The sequence below is a fragment of the Brassica napus genome, chromosome C9 (assembly GCF_020379485.1).
Source record: "Brassica napus cultivar Da-Ae chromosome C9, Da-Ae, whole genome shotgun sequence".
Lineage (NCBI taxonomy): Eukaryota > Viridiplantae > Streptophyta > Magnoliopsida > Brassicales > Brassicaceae > Brassica > Brassica napus.
In genome coordinates this window covers 60,093,481-60,111,068 of record NC_063452.1, presented here as the reverse complement: position 1 = coordinate 60,111,068, position 17,588 = coordinate 60,093,481, and the positions used below count along the sequence as shown (strand labels likewise).

The window sequence follows — 17,588 nt, the reverse complement described above, 5'->3', positions numbered from 1 at the left end:
TCATACTATCCCTATGTTTTTGAATTATTCACAAAATTACCATTTTTATTTAATTTTTTATTAATTTCGAAATTAACAAAAAACCAAATACATCTTAACCATTTCTTTTTATTTACAAAAATGCCATCATCATCAATTTTTCCAACCACCATGAACCACCATTTTTTAGCTCTAAAACTCAAGAATTCAATTTTCAACCACTTTTTTTCTCATTCTAACCAAAAAAACTTCATTTCCTCTCATCTCCTCTACATTTCCATCTAAAAAACTCTCATAACTTTCATTTTCATAATCACAAACTTCATATTTTCGAGTTTCTTCATTAGTGAATAGTCAAAGATGTTTCTTTTTGCTCATATTTGGAGTTTGGACGGTTGAAAAGGTTGGAAACGAGCTTTACACAGGAAAAGGTAACTATTTACATGGTTTTCGTTCTTTTTCAGATCTGTGTCGCGACGGTAGACTGTTTTGTATGTCTACGCCTCCGTGGAGACTTACGATGCAGTCTATTTGTCAATGCACGGGTTAGTTTTGCAATTGACTAAACAATTTTTTTTTCTAACGCAGACTTCCCCAGGAGTCTCCGTCTTTACCTTTGACAACAAAAATAAAATTTTCGGTAGACTTACTAAGAAGTCTACAAAATGTAGACTGCCAACAAAGTCTATAAAATGTCAGTTCTGCATTTGACCAAAACTTTGACTTCGTTGAATATGTTAGTTATGCAATCTTCTTATCTTAGAAAAAAAAAATGTAGACTGCATATAAAGTCTACTTTTTTATTTTGGTCAAATGCAAAACCAACCCGTCGGATTTGAGAGTAGACTTCACAAGAAGTCTACACACCCGTAGACGTTCATTTCAATCTACTGATTGGAAGTCAAACTTGGTCAATTGCAAAACTAACCTCTTTAAAAAAAATTCAAACATGTAGACTGCATATGAAGTCTGGTTCTGAAAGTCAAATTTTGGATGAATTCTGGTCAATTGCAAAACTAACATTTTCAAATTGTAGACTGAAATGAAAGTCTACATGTACAAAATCACAGCTTTTTTCAACTATAGAAAGCAACTCGTAAAATGGTCAATTGCAAAAACCAACCCAAAGAGTAGACCTATTTGACAGTCTACGTGTGTAAACTGAAACGAACGTCTAGATCTTCAGAGACTGAATATTAAGTCTGCATAGAAAAATCTATAAAAATGTGAATTTGTGTATTATTCATTAAGTTTTTTTTTAGTTTTTTTTGTTTGACAGTGTGTGTTAGTTAATCCTAATGGGTTTGAGTGATTTTGAAAAGAAAATGTTTTATAATTATGAAAGTGTAATTCATTTGATTTGACAATATTGTTAGCTAATAATTGTAGACGTATTTGTAAGTCTTCGTTTATAGTTTTATGAAACATGAAATATTTCTTTGCTGATTATGTAAACCTGTATTTTTTTGCAGGAAATGACTCAGATACCTGTTGTATACGGAGAATGAGTGGTGAAAGGCTCTATGCGGGAGTTTGTGGTCAATAATCGGAAATGAGGGAGAATGTTTCTTATGTCGGGTGGTTTTACACATGGTGAACTTCTTGAAATGGCACTAGAAGATTATGGTCTGGACAAGAAAATCGAGAAAGTGGTGCTAACATATTCCTTACCAGACGTCATTTTACAACAAATGGCTCCGGATACTCCTCCTATGCATGTCACGAATGATATACAAGTGCGGAACTTGATTGAGTTAGCTAAGACACACTTTGTACGCCTTTGTGTATCAAGTCAGAGCCAACTAGAAATTTTTGGTGTTAGATAATAAGTGTAGACGTTTTTGTAAATCTACAAAGGTAGACTGCAGTTGAAGTCTAAATCGTAAATTCTATTAAAAGTGCAATTGTATATTATTCATCATATTTTTTCATGATTTAATTATTTTACAGTGTATGTTAGTAATTTAATGGTCTTGGGTGAATTTCAAAAGTTAATGTGTTATAATTATGCACTTGGAACTTATTGCAAAAAAAATTGATTAGTTTTACTCTTGAAACTTTTTGAGAATTTTGTATAGATTTTCTTCTTCTCACATGTGTGTTAGTTATTATTTTAGCCTATGGTGGTTTTACTTGTTTGGTTGATTAGATCTTGTGAAAAAATTGATATCTAACAAAAAATTAATAATATCATACAAGTGAAACACAACTAAAAATGAATACAATCTTTATAGATTATGCATTAAACAATTTTTTAAAAATTAATATTTTATTATGAGAAATTATTACAGAGCAATATATTAAAAAGTATTCTTGAATATGTTTGATTTTTCATAATATTGATGCCTCAAATAAAGTCTTGAAAAAAGTACCTGCAAAATAAGATAGAGCTATGAGAAAAACATAAGATAAAAAAATAAATCATATTTTAGTAGACTTTTTATTAAGTTTACGTAAAGTTATTGTTTAGTAGACTTTAGTTGAAGTCTACACTGACGTAAAGTTTTCATATATAAAAGTGTACATTTAGAAAATTTGAAAATATTTTGTTCTGGAAGATATTTCAAAAATAGTTTTTTTTGTCATCCTTGTAACAAAGTAAAAACATAAAGTATGAATCTTTAAATTTAGTTCATTATAAACACAAAATATCTTATAATGAATATATGTAAAGCTTACATTTTTGGGAAGATGATTTTAAAACTTTAGAAGAGAATACCTGCAAAAAAAGATTAAAAATTAAAATCATATTTTGAGTAAGCTTCTAATGAAATATGCTTAAAATTTAAGGCTTGTAAACTTCTTTTCAAGTTTACCAGCCCTAACTTTCAAGTAGACTTCATTTGAAGTCTACTCTATCAAAAAAAAAAAAGATTTGAAATAAGCTAAATTCTAAAAAACTTTTAAAAATATAATTTAATAGATAAAATAGTAATAATTAAAGACATAGAATTTGAATATATAACTTTATTTTAATATAAATACTAGAACACATATTTAAAATCTATAGAAGTAAACCTTACATTTTTGGGAGGAAAAGAAAACAACTATGGAAAAAAATAACTGCAAAACAAGATAAAATTATTAAAAAACATAGAAAAGAATTAAAGTCATATTTTTGTAGGCTTCCAATGAAGTCTGCTTAAACTTTGTGGTTTAATAAACTTCATATGAAGTCTACTAGCTTTAGTAAACTTCTTTGGAAGTCTACACTGTCTGATAATTTTCAGATCTGAAAAAATCTATACATTTTGAAATTTGAAAATAATTTTAAATCTGAAAATAATTTTCAAAATAGAATTTATAAGATAAACTAGTAGCAAATTAATGCAACGAGCTTGATCTATAAATTTATTTGAATATAAACATATAAATACATATTTAAAATCTATTAATCTAAAACTTACATTTTTAGAGGAGAAATGAAATCCATGAGTGATAATACCTACAAAAAAAAAATATTGTTAGAAATAAATAACATAAAAATACACATTTAAAATTTATAGATCTAAAACTTACATTTTTTAAAGGAAAAGATGAAAACCATGAATCATAATATCTAAAATGACAAGATAACATTGTGAGAAAGACTTGAGAAAATTTTAGAAAGAAAGAAGAGAAATGAGAGAGTTTTTGAAAGAATTGAGAGAATTTTAGGGAGAAGGAAGAGAGTTTTAGAGAGAAGGGAGAGAGTTTTAAAAACTTATGCAGCCACTTTAGAGAGAGACTGTATTAATTTTATTTATAGAGGGAGACAAAAATGTAACTAGGTTAAAATTTACGATGCTGTAGACTTCTTTTGAAGTCTAACAAAAATGTAACTAGGTTAAAACGTAAAATATATTTCTGTTTTTTTGTTTGGTCATAAGGGTTAAATAGTACTTTCACTATCTCTTTAGGTTGGCTTTGCATTTGACTGAAAGTGGGGTACACTTTTAGGTTTGACTTAGGTTGTTTTTAGCAAATGTCTCATAAATTGGTGCGAACGTATAAATCAATTTTATTAATCCAAACAATTTTTAAAATTTTTTGATAGGATATGTAATTAAATTTAAATGATATTAACATACATAGTATATTTTTAATATTAATATCTATTAAATGATGCTTTCTACTCATATATTTTTTTTATCATGTGTATCTTTAATAGCAAAAACTTTAAATTACTGATAACAAAATTTTTATTGTGGGATTAATAATTTTAGTAATTTATAATTTTTAAAAATTTATCAATGTTAGTTCAAAACTTTTATAAAAAAAAAATATTCAAAGTAAATTTTGAAATTAAAATATTTATTTATTCAATATGGTTTATAGTTTAATTTAGAATGATATATATACATATATATTTTAAATCTTAATGATTAATTAAATTAGACTTTTATTTATATGATTTTGTAATCATTTGTATTTTGTCATAACAAAAATTGTAAACCATGGATCGCAAAATTTAAATGTGAGACTTTTAACAGTTTTAGTAATTTATAGTCATTTTTTAAAATTCAAAAGATAACATATATAGAAAAATCTAAAATTTTATACTATGGTTATTGTGATTTTTTAAATTATTTTAATAGTTTAAAATTAAACAAATTTGATAGAAGATATATTATTTTTTTATCAGATCTTTATTATTCAAAATTATTAATTGTCATATATACTTTAGTCACATTAGGCAATTCCGTAATCTTTATTTAAGGAAATAATAAATGACATTAATAATGAATTTATGGTTAGTTTAATAAAAAACTTATAATATAATTAGATGGAACAACATATTTCTCTAATAATTGTAAGAATCATCCTAGTGATGTCACGTGACTACAAAATAAAGTTGTAATGTTTCACAAATAATATATAGGGGATGTCTCGAACATCAATTATTAATAGAAGATGAATAACAGTCTTCGAAAGGTTAGTACCAACCTATAGAAGACGACAAACAAACTATATCTTCTTGTTTACTAATTACAAGGTAGAGTGTCTTAGTTTTCTTTTCCATTTTTATGTATGTGGGATGTTAATAAACGACAAGAAAAATGAAATAAAAAGAATCGTTGGTGGATTATATTTACCCTAGCGAGAAAAACACGTCCAAGCAACAAAAGCATTGTAAATCACACACATTCCCACGAAACGCGCATTGGATAAGGACGCGTGAATTTGGTGAGACGCATGGATCACACCTGAACGCAAGACGCGCGTTCCCCTAACACCAATTTTCTCTTAGCGTCTAGCGGACGCACACACTATTGGGCTTTGATTGCGATCCGAGGGCCCATTTATGGACTAGGGAAAATCTTGTGGGATAATGACAATTGTTCATGACCTGTTATATATAAAAAAAAATCTTGGGGATAATGACAACTGTTCATGACATTATATATAAAAAAAAATCTCGGCTCATTTGATTCAAAACCTATTACAGAATTATCAACATACTCAGTAACTAATTAAACAAATTTTATTCTAATTTTAGGATACCTTTTTCTCTTTAAAATCACCATATATAAGAAGAAATAAATTTATCTACATTGGTTTTCAAAAGATTTGTTTATTTGAAGAGTTATCAAATTTGTTTACATGTATATACTGCTTTTTATAAATAAATTCGAAGAGTTATCTCAATTAATTTCGTGATTAGTAATGATTACCTTCTAACATTCGTTACTATCTTAGTGCAGAATTATCAACATACTAGTAACTAATTAAACAAATTTTATTCTATTTTAAAAAAAATCACCACTAAATAAATAAAAGCAAATTTATCAACATTGATTTTTTTTTATAGATTTTTAGTTTAAAGAGAACATAGTAAGTTGATAAAAAAAAATGCTACTACTTCCATAAATTACAAAACTTATAGAATATTTTATTGTTTTCGAAAGCGTTATCTCAATAGTAATGATTAAGCTACTAATTCCTCGCTGCTATCTTCACATTATTATCACTTAATTAAAAATTAATAAACACCTTTATAAATAACACGTAAGACCCACCACAACTCAATCACTTGTGTCCGAAAATCCCGAAGACTTTTAAAAATTACGGATCTCAACTAAAGCAAACAAACACAAAAGCACCAAAACAAATCTCTCTCCTCCCTCTCGCCTCCGCAGCCACCACCACCACCGTCGTCACAATGGGGAAAGGAGGCACGCTAAGCGACAGCGTGATAAAAAAGATCGTCCTCTCCTACAGCTACGTGGCGATCTGGATCTTCCTCAGCTTCACGGTGATCGTCTACAACAAGTACATCCTCGACAAGAAGATGTACAACTGGCCTTTCCCGATCTCCCTCACCATGATCCACATGTCCTTCTGCTCCACCCTCGCCGTCCTCCTCATCAAGGTCTTCAAATTCGTCGAGCCAGTCTCCATGTCCCGCGAGACTTACCTGAGATCCGTCGTCCCCATCGGGGCACTCTACTCCCTCTCCCTCTGGCTCTCCAACTCCGCCTACATCTACCTCTCCGTCTCCTTCATTCAGATGCTCAAAGCCCTCATGCCCGTCGCCGTCTACTCCATCGGCGTCCTCTTGAAGAAAGAAGGCTTCAAGTCGGACACGATGACCAACATGCTCTCCATCTCGTTTGGTGTCGCCGTCGCTGCTTACGGTGAGGCGAGGTTCGATGTGTTCGGTGTGATTCTCCAGCTAGGAGCTGTTGCCTTCGAGGCGACGCGTCTTGTGTTGATTCAGATCTTGCTTACCTCCAAAGGCATCACGCTTAACCCTATTACTTCTCTCTACTACGTGGCACCTTGCTGCTTGGCGTTCTTGTTTATCCCTTGGATCTACGTGGAGTTCCCCGTGCTTAGAGACACGTCGAGCTTCCACTTTGACTACGCCATCTTCGGGACGAACTCGCTTTGTGCGTTTGCGTTGAATCTTGCTGTGTTTCTTTTGGTTGGGAAGACCTCTGCTTTGACGATGAATGTTGCTGGTGTGGTTAAAGATTGGCTGTTGATCGCGTTCTCGTGGTCTGTGATTAAGGATACCGTGACTCCTATTAACCTTTTCGGGTATGGGATTGCGTTCTTGGGAGTTGCGTATTATAATCACGCGAAGCTGCAGGCGTTGAAGGCGAATGAGGCTCAGAAGAAGGTTCAGCAAGGGGATGAGGAGAGTGGGAGGTTGTTGGAAGAGAAGGGTGGTGGTGATGGTGAAGGTAAGAAGATTGAGTCTGAGGACTAAGATGAAAAGATAGAGACTTTGACTCATAAGCAAGAGACAAAGTAATAATAAAGCTTCTTATTGGAAGGAATCTTTGGTTCCTTTTGATCATAATGATTTGCTCATAGGTGGTAGTCATGTCAGCATCTCTTCTTGTTTTTTTTTTGTTCTAGCCATTTCTCTTTTGGTATTGTTTTTCTTTTCAAGCTATTTATGATTACAATGGTGTTACAAACCCTCTGTTCATGGATTTTCCTTTTATCTCTTATGAAAGTATTGAAACGTTTCAGTATTCATTTGGATGGTTGATTTTTGTGAATCTCTAATCGACATTAAGTGATGGATTGATTTTGTTTTGATAGCTCAAAGCAGTAGGCTTGAGTAACAGTAGATAATTTAGTAAAATCTTGAGAGAATGTTGTTTTGCTGTAAATGTTGATGTCTCTTGCATAACTTTAATATAATTTGGTTTTATTTTATTTTGATTGCTTAAAGCAGTGGGATTGAGTAACAATGTAGAGTGGGGATCAAAGCAAAATCTAGAATTAACTTAGTGAACGTAAATGTTTGATGTCTAAGGGTTGTGAGATGCAGTAGGACCAAGATAGACAAGAACAGGCTTTTAGACCAGCTTTGTGTGTTGATTGACCGATCATGTCTACATCCACTTATGTCAGTTAGCATGTTAAAACTAAAACCTGAAGTTTGATGAATATTTGATTCATATGATGCTATTAAAGTATTAGTTAGGCGACTATTTGTTAAACTAATCTATATTCTATACTTAAAATAAAGGTTGGAGCCCATCATCAATGTCTATACAAACGTGCAAGATCGATAATTAGCCTCAACACTAATACTTGTTTCTATCTAATTTTTTTTTTTTACAATTATAGATTCATATAGGCTCCCAATAGGTCCACGCAGCTCACAAGTACAAGAGCATTATCCCTTGTTGCTGTTGGTCTTCTTCAGCTCCTCGTTTTCCGCACGCAATGCATCAACCTGCCCCTGAAGAATACTCACCATCACTTCTGCATTCATCAGGTCAAGGTTATAAGTCTCTCGCCACAGCCATCTGCTGTTTCTCCTTCTCCAGATGGTCGATCAGCTCGGTGGAGGAGCTTGTAGGCACCATTGTCGCAAATGGTTCTGCTTCATTCTCCTCCAGCGTGGCGGCAACAGAAGAAACAGCGTCCTGAGTGGTCTGGCTTGAGTTGTTGTAGCTTCCAAAGGAGTCTAGTTGGCGCTTGCGTGGAAGACATCCTTTCGTCAATGGCTCACTATTATTACCGTCCTGATCAACTGTTGTGGGATCTTCATCTATATCAAACTCTCTAACGTGCTCATTGAGTTCAATGAGGTTCTTTCCCTGCAAGTGGTTTTCCTACACAACATTTAACATTTACGTAAGAATCTCAAATGAACTGATCACAGTGCATATACTATAAACTGAAATGCTTCAACAAATCACAGTAATCTCAAAAAAAAACATATGATAATCTCTCTATTAATGGACTCAACTAAACAGGAACAAAGAGTTTGCATAGCTTTTTAAAGCTGTGTTCAAGGACAAACCTGCTGACTCTTCTCGTTGATTCCACCATCATCATCCCAGTCTTGTTCGGAGAAGGGTGCATATATGCATGCAGTAGATGGCCCGGCGTGTTCCTTGCGGATCACTCTGCACAACACGTAAGAATCTATCTGCATCCGCAAATGCAAGACTGTTGAATCAAATCCTCCACATCAAGAAAAAGCAGAATCAAAACCAAACAGAGAGAATATACTTATAGACGACCTCAAGTTTCTTTAGAACGAGGCGATACTCATAGATGACCCAGTTGGTTCGGTTACCCTTTGGAGATCGTCCTCTGTGAAACACAAGGGTCTTCACCACACCGATCAACTTATCGTCTCCTCCTCTCTTGATTTGCTTGTCTTCTCCCGTTTTCTTCCAGTAGCCTTTCTTCGTTGCTCGGTTTATAACCGTAGAGCTGTTTTGCCTCTTCTCCAGGGGACAGAAGAAGTACCATTCTTGGTCCTTTGTCTTCAACCTCGAAAGCTCTTAACACGCAACAAGGAATAAGAGGAAGAATACACCTATCGAGAGATGAAGAGAAAAAGAAAAAGAACCTCCTAAGTCAGAAGGCTCGTGCTTGTAAACATTGACTTCTCTTATCGCATCGAAACGCATCGGTTTGCCCTGAACCTTCCTCTTCAAGTAATAGGTAATGAGTTCTTCATCGGTTGGATGAAATCGGAAGCCAGGAGCGATCGGTTTCATCACCGCCCAAGCATCATCATTATCAGCCATGAAGTCACCACACACACTAACGAAGAATGGTGGTACTCTTCTTCTGTCACCGTCCCTTGTAGTGCAAGAAAATTAAGAGAGCAGGAGAAAATGAGAATGGTACCTTGTAGCGCAAGAAAAGGCTTTTTTTTTTATCTCGGAATTATTTAACCCTAGATTGATCTGAAAATCATATTTTAATCGTAAGCCTTGAGGCCCAGGTTGTTCGGCCATTTTGTAACAAAAAATAATGACAAAGCCCAATAACTATTACAAAAATGGATTATAAAGGCCCATTAGTGACCTCACCTCCGTCTTTTTCTTTCCTTCAAAAAAAAAAAGAGGAAAAAACCTCTGAAAAACCCTAATCTCCTCCGCCTTCTCATTGCCTCTCCCTCTCTCTTCTCTTCTCTTCCGCCTTCAGAGTCTCACTCCTGGCGAAACTGAAGAAAGCTATATTTGCTTGACATCAGCTTCTTTCACCGTCTGTCTGTGTGAACTGGTTAGCTGTTTGTTTTTCTTTTTGTTAATCTCTCTAAGCTCTTCAATTATATTGTTTTTGGTGGGAAAGTTTTCTCTTTTCGTTGTGGATTTATTAGAAAGTAACCAAAAGTTCCATACTTTTGAATGATTATTAGTGTTGGAGATGTTTGTGTATGCTTGTATTTGATTGTTTTGCTTGAAACAGTTTCAGGGAAAGATGAATTTGGTGAACATTAAGGATGTATTGACTTCTTTCAGTCCTGCTCTAGACTATTTAGCTCTTAGCACCGGTGATGGCCGTATCAAGGTACCCTTCAGCTTTCTTTAATTGTGGTTATTTGCCTCATAGTTATCTATTCAAAGGGAACATCTTTCTGCTATTTTAGTTGATTGATTTTTTTTTCCGACTTTGTTTAGATTTGGGACACGGTCAAGGGTCAGGTCCAAACAGAGTTTGCTGATATTGCATCTGTAGAAGAGACTAACATATATACCAGCGGTGGGAAAGGTCACCTCTCGGTTGATTATACCTGCATGAAGTGGCTGTCTCTGGAGAGAAAGGTTAATAGACTTTGGCGTTTATTATAGTACTGCCTTGTGGTGTAGATTATAGTTTGTAAATTCTTTGTTTTTTTTTTTTTGCAGAAGAAGAGAAAACTTGGAACTTCGATATTGGTATTAGGGACTGGTGGGGGAGATGTTTTAGCACTTGATGTGGCTTCTGGTCAGCTTAAATGGAGAATAAGCGACTGTCATCCCGGGTGAGTAACTAACTCTCCCTTTACTTCTTCTTCGCTAAGCTCCTTGAATCTGGCATCAGTAGCAACTTTTGGACGCTTATTAATGTGCGTCATGTCTGGTGCAGTGGTGTGAATGCTGTCTCGTCGTCTACAAAGGCCTCCTGCATTTACAGCGGTGGGGCTGATGGGATGGTTTGTGAAATTGACCCCCATAGTGGAAATGTGATCAGGAAGTTCAAAGCTTCAACAAAAGCAGTTTCTTCTTTATCTGTTTCACCAGGTGTGTCTCTTGGTTTCTTCAGATATATTTTGACTGGTCTTAAAAAGACACTTCAAAGTTTCTGTTAAAATGCATAGACTACAACATGTACTTACCTACTGCTGTTGTATTTGCTTCCTCCCAGATGGAAAAATATTAGCCACTGCATCTGCTCAGTTGAAGACTTTTAAGTGCTCTGATCTCAAGAAAATTCAGAAGTTTACTGGTCATCCTGTGAGTACATATACTATCATTTGTATCTACCATGTTTTCGTACAACGATATTAATATTTATGTTATTTAGGGGGGTGTGCGTTGTGTGGCATTTACCGAGGATGGCAAGTTCATCCTCTCATCTGCAGTTGGTGAAAGATATATTGCAGTGTGGAAAACAGATGGTGCCAAGAAGCAGTCAGCTAGCTGTGTCCTTGCCCTAGAGCACCCTCCCGTCTTCGTGGATAGTTGGGGTGAAACTGATGAAAAGGGATTATATATCTTAGCAATTTCAGAAGTCGGGGTCTGTTATTTTTGGTATGGATCAAATGTCGTGGAGCTAGGCAGTGCCAAACCTACGAAAGTGGCATTAGCAACTGAAGATTCTTCATCGCTTAAACAACACAAGGGCTCATTGCCTACAATCTTTGCTGCAAAATTGCAAGGCATTTTGAAGCCTGGTTCTGCGAATGCGTTTATTGCGTCTGGATTGCTGGTGAAGCCTTCGTTCCAGAAAATGGTGTTGCAGTTTGGCAACGACTTGGTGCTGAATGCCTCTAAGAATGGCATTCTTCTCCCCATCACTCAGTCAGCTTCCAAGTCCAAGAAGGGGCAAGGCGTGAACAAAGGTATTTTCATGGGCTCATGAAACTTCCTTCAACAAATTGATTAGACTGTTAGACCATCACCGCATCATGTTTAACAGCTTAAGTAGACTCAGTAGTTCATTTCCTTATTAGCTATTACGTGGAGCTGATCTTTATCCTTGATACTGCCCTGTGGACTGCAGTTTCCATCTCCCTTCCCTTCTCTCCTGGTAATAACAATTGCTGACTATGATTTTATATTTGTATAGTTACAACATTGGACCGTGCGCATGCCGAGGATGCTTTGCTGCCAATCGCAAGAGTTGCTGATCTGCACGAGAAAAAGAGTGTACAGCCACATTCATCTGATAAGGATACAGACATGGTTGACCAAAGTCAAGCGGGTGAGTCTTACATCACAGTTTTGAAAATTGAAATCGTCTATCAGACCTCTTACTTGCATAAACATCGTGTACTGATGGAGATCGTTCAATTGTTTGTCTGTTTTGTTCATTATTTTTTTTTTTTAAATTGGAATTTACAGATTATGTAGAGACATTTAGCATGGAGGATAAGTTGAGATCATTAGGGATACTTAAAGGTACAGATGAACCGAGCAGTCTTTCCTATGCTTCAGTGATTGATGGACTTGATCTTGAGGCTCATCTACCACCGAAGAAGGTATGTTTACTTTCTGGTTCCTCGGTTCTTTGGCATTTTGTAAATCCTCTGACGCATCTCTTTAGAGTTATCCGGATATTTTTTTTCTTCAAATCTACCAATCGTAATACTCATATAGAGTTTTGTATTGACAGTTAAAGTCTACTGTTTTGTCAATGGCACCCTCCACTGCATTCAAGACACTAGAAGCTCTGGTTGCTATGTGGCAGACGAGGTTGGTTCCCTGATTTTCTTACATGCAAGGATTGACATCATTCTTGGTGCTGTGTTCGTAACACAGTTGCAATATCTTTGTTAACAGGGGATGTGGTGGCAAGTATTTTCTTCCATGGATATACAGCATAATAGTGAATCATCGTCATTACATCATGTCCCAAGAACCCAAAAACCAACAGCTACTTAATACATTGCATAAGGTAAGAGATAAGAGTACATACAGGATTTTTGTTTGTTCTGTCAAAACATGTTTGGTTTTAATGTATGTTATACTGTTCTTCCAGATAACCAAGTGCAGAGGAACGGTTCTTCAGCCGTTGCTTCAGTTATCTGGGCGCTTGCATCTTGTTACAGCTCAGGTTACATATCAATCATCTTGTTAACTAATGATCGATCCAGTTATAAACATATTTAGTCTCAAGAAAACCTTTCTTTTTATGACAGATCAATAAAGCTGCAGGGAATGAAACTCAAACAACACTGCATGAGCAAGTCATTGATGAAAGTGAAGATGAGGAAGAAGAAGATGTAGAAGAGCATTTCTATGGTGAGAAGGATAATGATTCCGAATTAAGCAGCGACGATGGGAAGGATGAAGGTAACTATACTTTTTGTTTCGTTTTTTTTTTGGGATATTGGTTTGTGGAGTGAAATATGCTTTAATCTAAATAGTACCTTCGTTTTTACTTGCAGATAATACCTTGATGGAGGAGATATAAAGCTAAGCTGTGACTCTTCTTCTTACGATTCTGTCTGTATTCCTCAAAATCTTGTCTTAGTCGTATTTGTATTTTTGAGCTAAACGTATAACTTTTACTCCTTTGTCATTGCACAATTGATATTTACTATTTTGATTCCAACAATACAAGTCTTTTATACTAAACATGGAAATATTACGTTCAAAGACAAAAAAAAAAAAAACCTACACTGTTGACAAGGGATGATTCGCAAAGTCATGGCATAACAAATTCTAATTTCGCAAAGTCATGGCATAACAAATTCTAAATTTTCAATGGCATATGATATGAGAAACAATTGGTTACAATAGACAACAGGTTTATCTTCGTCTTGGCTCCAACTGAGAGAAGTCTTCATTAACTGTTCATTAAAAACAGAGTACTGTATATAGATCATTAACTTTATACTGTATCCAATTGAGAGAAGTCTTCATTATGTTACGAAGGGACCTCCAAGTGTTGAACTATCCCACATTCTCCTATCTTCCAAACGTTGTTGCTTTTCAGCTTGAACTCAAACAGAAGCTGGCTGGAAGTAACCTCCGCTTCCACTTGGAATGTGTACAGATGCTCTGCCAAAGGCGGATATAGCATATAACTGTCATTGTTATACATAACAGTCACATCCGTCGATTCATCTATACAGCAAGCGGCATGATCACCGTTACTAACCAGCAATATACAAGCTTTAAAGCTCATGGATATAGGAAGAGGCCTTTCATTCAACTTGATTGTCAGTGGACCCGCACCAGTAGCTCGATGAGTGAAGTATGCAGGCACTTTTCCACCTGGTAAGACTGCATCTATACTAGTCTGGATGACCAAGTCTCTCGCTTCTTGATTCAGTTTGAAGCAGTTGGCAAAGTTGAGCCAAACCGATGGATTGCGAAATGAGCATTCAAGTATCTCCAGGGATTCACAGTCTGTTGCATCCATGTAGGAGATAGAATCCCAAATCGTTGGTATTGATACCAACTTTCTACATCCTCTGAGAAAGATCTCATGAAGAGGAGATATTTTCTTGACACAAGGAGGAAACTCTTGTATTTCTGTTTTCAAGTGCAGGCTTGTGATTCTTTCAAGAGCATGAGGGAGCTCCTTGAGGTTTTCAAAGTATGTCATCAGCAACCTATCCAGACGAGGCCATGACCTGATGGAGGGAGGCACGTCTTCTATTGCAGTTCCTGTGAGGTCGAGATGTCTAATGTTTGTGGATATCTGAGGAAAACTTTTCAGCATGGAGCAGTTTCTGAGATTAAGTATATCCAAAGATTCCAAGTTGATGTTAGTGGGAATAACCTCCAACTTAGAGCATCCTTCTAATCTCAGCCTCTGCAACTTCTTTAGGTTTCCAATAAATAGAGGAAGTTCCACAAGATTTGAGCAATTACTAAGGTCCAGGTCCACTAGATTAGTGGCATTTCCAATAGAAGAAGGAAGCTCCAACAGATTTGAGACACCGAGATCCAGACTTTGGAGTTTAATATCATTCCCAGTAAAGGAAGGTAGCTCCAAAAGACTTGAGCATCCACCAAGATATAGTTTCTCGAGCTTAGTGGAATTACCAAAAGACCAAGGGAGCTCGATAAGACTCGAGCAATTACGAAGATCCAACTTCTCAAGATTATTGGTATACCCATTAGTGCAAGGAAGCTTCACCAAGCTGGAGCAATCATTCAGATACAATTTCTCAAGGTTAGTGGCAGTTGAGAGATCGGGGAGCTCCTTCAAGTTTACAGAATAACTCAAATCCATCCACTTCAGACTTGGAAGCAGCTGTACAGTCAAATAACAAGAACATGGTTATTTTATACACAGATGAGCAAAGGACAAAAGATAAGAGGAATAAATAGACATGACTTACTTTTTTTTCCTTCCCACAAATTCTCAAGCTTGCTGTGATCCATGATTAGTTCCACGAGGAACTTCAAGTTCACAGTACAAGGAAGACATGTCATTGGAAAATGACTCCAATGTAGTAATCGAAGTTTATGAGACAGATAGTTCAGACTTCGATTTAATTGCATTGTATCATGATAACCATAGACTTTTAAGAATTCGAGATTAGACATTCCTTCAAAGGCTTTCTCACTAATATCTAATTTCTCCTTGATTCCGTTGCGGTCAAACTGTATGCCTATGACACTTTTACTACCCTGAAATGAAGGAACAAACAAGAGATCTGAGTTAGTTAGTTAGGTAGTTAATTGGTAGGAGAAGCCAGTGAAAGTCCATCAAAACTTACTGTTTCATCACCAATCAGTACTTCACAAATCTCTCTTTTATTGTACAGAAACTGGCGGTGTCCAGGCTCATGGATAGATTGTCTACAAACAATTTCTCTGCCTAGTTTTTGTAGCAAACTGTGCATTGTTATATATCCGGAGTCGATAGATACGAGAGATTTCTCAGCTAAGACGTTAAGTCTTTGCCTCACTTCCAAGAACTTCTTTGTAAGATGTTCTTCTACTTTACGAATCTTCTCTAAGCTGAAGAAGCAGGCTATATGAAGAAACAAATCTTTATCTTCATCATCTAGAGCATCATAGCTGAACTTCAAAACGCTTCGAATATCAGCGCCAAGGCTAGCCTTCAGTCTTGGTAGAGACCTTGTCCACTCTTGCTTGGACATTCCCCGAAAGTAGGAGCCCATAACCCTTAGCCCCAAAGGGAGACTACCAGCAAGTTCTGTGACTTTTAGAGCAAGCGCCTCAAAACCATCTTTAGGGAACTTTTGACCAAAAGAATACATGCAAAAGATTTGGAGAGCCTCCTCAGTTGGCGGAAACCCCACCTTGTAAATATGGTTGATCCCATGTGCTCTAAAAAGTTTATGATCTTGTGTTGTAACGATAATCCGACTCCCGGGACCAAACCATCATGTCTCTTTCGCCATTGCATCTAGTTGTACTGATTGGTCCACACCATCAAGAACAACAAGAACTTTCTTGTCTTTCAACCTATTTGAGGCAACTCCCAAATGAGAAACCACCATATCCTTATGGTTGGTTATTTGAGACATGAACTGTTGTTGTAACTGCAACTTTGCGCTGTAGTCATCGGAACATGGTCTTGAACAGATTGCTTTGATGTTGTCCATAAAGACACTCAGTTGAAAACTGTTGGAGAGTTGGTTGTATGCGACTCTGGCGATTGTGGTCTTCCCAATCCCAGGAGGACCCCAAATCCCAATCATCCTCACTTCATCTGAGTCTAGGCACAGCAATGGTTCCATCTTTTCCAAATGAGCTCTCATTCCAACTAATTCCTCGAAATCACTTGATGGTGTGAAATTATTCAGCATGTTGGAAATATCAGTGGCGATTTTCTCGATCATGGCCGCTTCATTATCCCTACCAATGAAGGAAGATCAATTAATATGGAAAAACCACTCACATTCATAAAATGGAAATCAAAGAACTAACCAGTTGCTTGAATGATAACCAGCTATTGTAGCCACTTTTGCCAAAGCTTCTCTCCCTCTCCCAATGTCCTCTTTTGTTTTACCAGCACAAGTTCTTCCAAAACCTTTCCCAAAATCTCCGGTCAGCTTTTTAACATCAGATGGATCCACTTTATAGAAAATAGCCATTACAGTTTGACCAAACTCTTCCCTACACTTCATAATCTCCACCAGTTCATCAAGACACCATTTAGAGGATGCATAGTTTCTAGAGAGCAAGATAATAGCGATCTTGGATCCTCTAATGGCTTTAATGAGCTCGGGACCGATAGATTCTCCTCTTTTGATTTCATTATCAACGAAAGGAGTGATTCCTTTTCTTTGCAACTCCATCTGAATATGACTGAGGAAGTCTCTGCGGACATCTTCCCCGCGGAAGCTAGGAAAGACATGATGTGTCCAGATACGAGAAGGAGAAGAAGGTGGAAGAACTGATGATGAAGAATAAGAAGAAGAAGAAGAAGAAGAAGAAGAATCTTTTTCAACGTTGTCCTTGTGGATTCTGAGTTTTCTCAAAAGTGTAAAGAGCCCTACTGCAGCAGCAACAGTGGTAAGGAAAAAAGAAGAATCCATTAATTAGTATGATGGGAAGAGGGTCAGTTTTACAGAGCTTTAAGGGGAGCTATGTGGAAGAAGAAACTATAAAATGGCTTTGTATACATACATTGAACGCAGAGCGTTGACTAGGAAATTTGAAACCTACTTCCAAAAGAAAGAAAAAAGTGGATTGGCTGCTGCTTTTCTCCATTTAAATATTTCC

The 17,588-nt window shown here is 36.0% G+C and overlaps 2 protein-coding genes and 2 pseudogenes across 2 annotated transcripts; 2 read left to right on the top strand and 2 right to left on the bottom strand.

Annotated features, from left to right (window-relative positions):
• The first annotated feature begins 5,812 nt into the window (after nucleotides 1-5,812).
• LOC106415705 (probable sugar phosphate/phosphate translocator At5g25400) lies at nucleotides 5,813-7,449 on the top strand. Its single transcript, XM_013856468.3, has one exon. It carries the CDS (start codon nucleotides 6,122-6,124, stop codon nucleotides 7,172-7,174), a length of 1,053 nt encoding a protein of 350 aa, XP_013711922.1. The 5' UTR covers nucleotides 5,813-6,121; the 3' UTR covers nucleotides 7,175-7,449.
• Nucleotides 7,450-7,910: 461 nt separating this feature from the next.
• Nucleotides 7,911-9,775, bottom strand: LOC106413083 (annotated as a pseudogene).
• A 5-nt stretch (nucleotides 9,776-9,780) lies between these two features.
• Nucleotides 9,781-13,511, top strand: LOC106415791 (WD repeat-containing protein 43). Its single transcript, XM_013856577.3, has 14 exons — nucleotides 9,781-9,951; nucleotides 10,138-10,239; nucleotides 10,350-10,493; nucleotides 10,578-10,693; nucleotides 10,798-10,952; nucleotides 11,077-11,165; nucleotides 11,236-11,773; nucleotides 12,001-12,135; nucleotides 12,276-12,412; nucleotides 12,547-12,626; nucleotides 12,714-12,828; nucleotides 12,913-12,987; nucleotides 13,073-13,226; nucleotides 13,322-13,511. Exons 2-14 carry the CDS (start codon nucleotides 10,150-10,152, stop codon nucleotides 13,345-13,347), a joined length of 1,854 nt encoding a protein of 617 aa, XP_013712031.1. The 5' UTR covers nucleotides 9,781-9,951; nucleotides 10,138-10,149; the 3' UTR covers nucleotides 13,348-13,511.
• LOC106415792 lies at nucleotides 13,456-17,411 on the bottom strand (annotated as a pseudogene).
• Between the last annotated feature and the right edge of the window lie 177 nt (nucleotides 17,412-17,588).

What these genes read in the sequence shown, in the direction of transcription:
- LOC106415705 (XM_013856468.3), top strand. Translation starts at nt 6,122, where the DNA reads ATGGGGAAAGGAGGCACGCTAAGCGACAGCGTGATAAAAAAGATCGTC.
- LOC106415791 (XM_013856577.3), top strand. Translation starts at nt 10,150, where the DNA reads ATGAATTTGGTGAACATTAAGGATGTATTGACTTCTTTCAGTCCTGCT. An exon ending in GGGGCAAGGCGTGAACAAAG is followed by an intron (nt 11,774 to 12,000) that starts GTATTTTCATGG and finishes ATATTTGTATAG; the next exon opens with TTACAACATTGGACCGTGCG. An exon ending in TACTTAATACATTGCATAAG is followed by an intron (nt 12,829 to 12,912) that starts GTAAGAGATAAG and finishes CTGTTCTTCCAG; the next exon opens with ATAACCAAGTGCAGAGGAAC.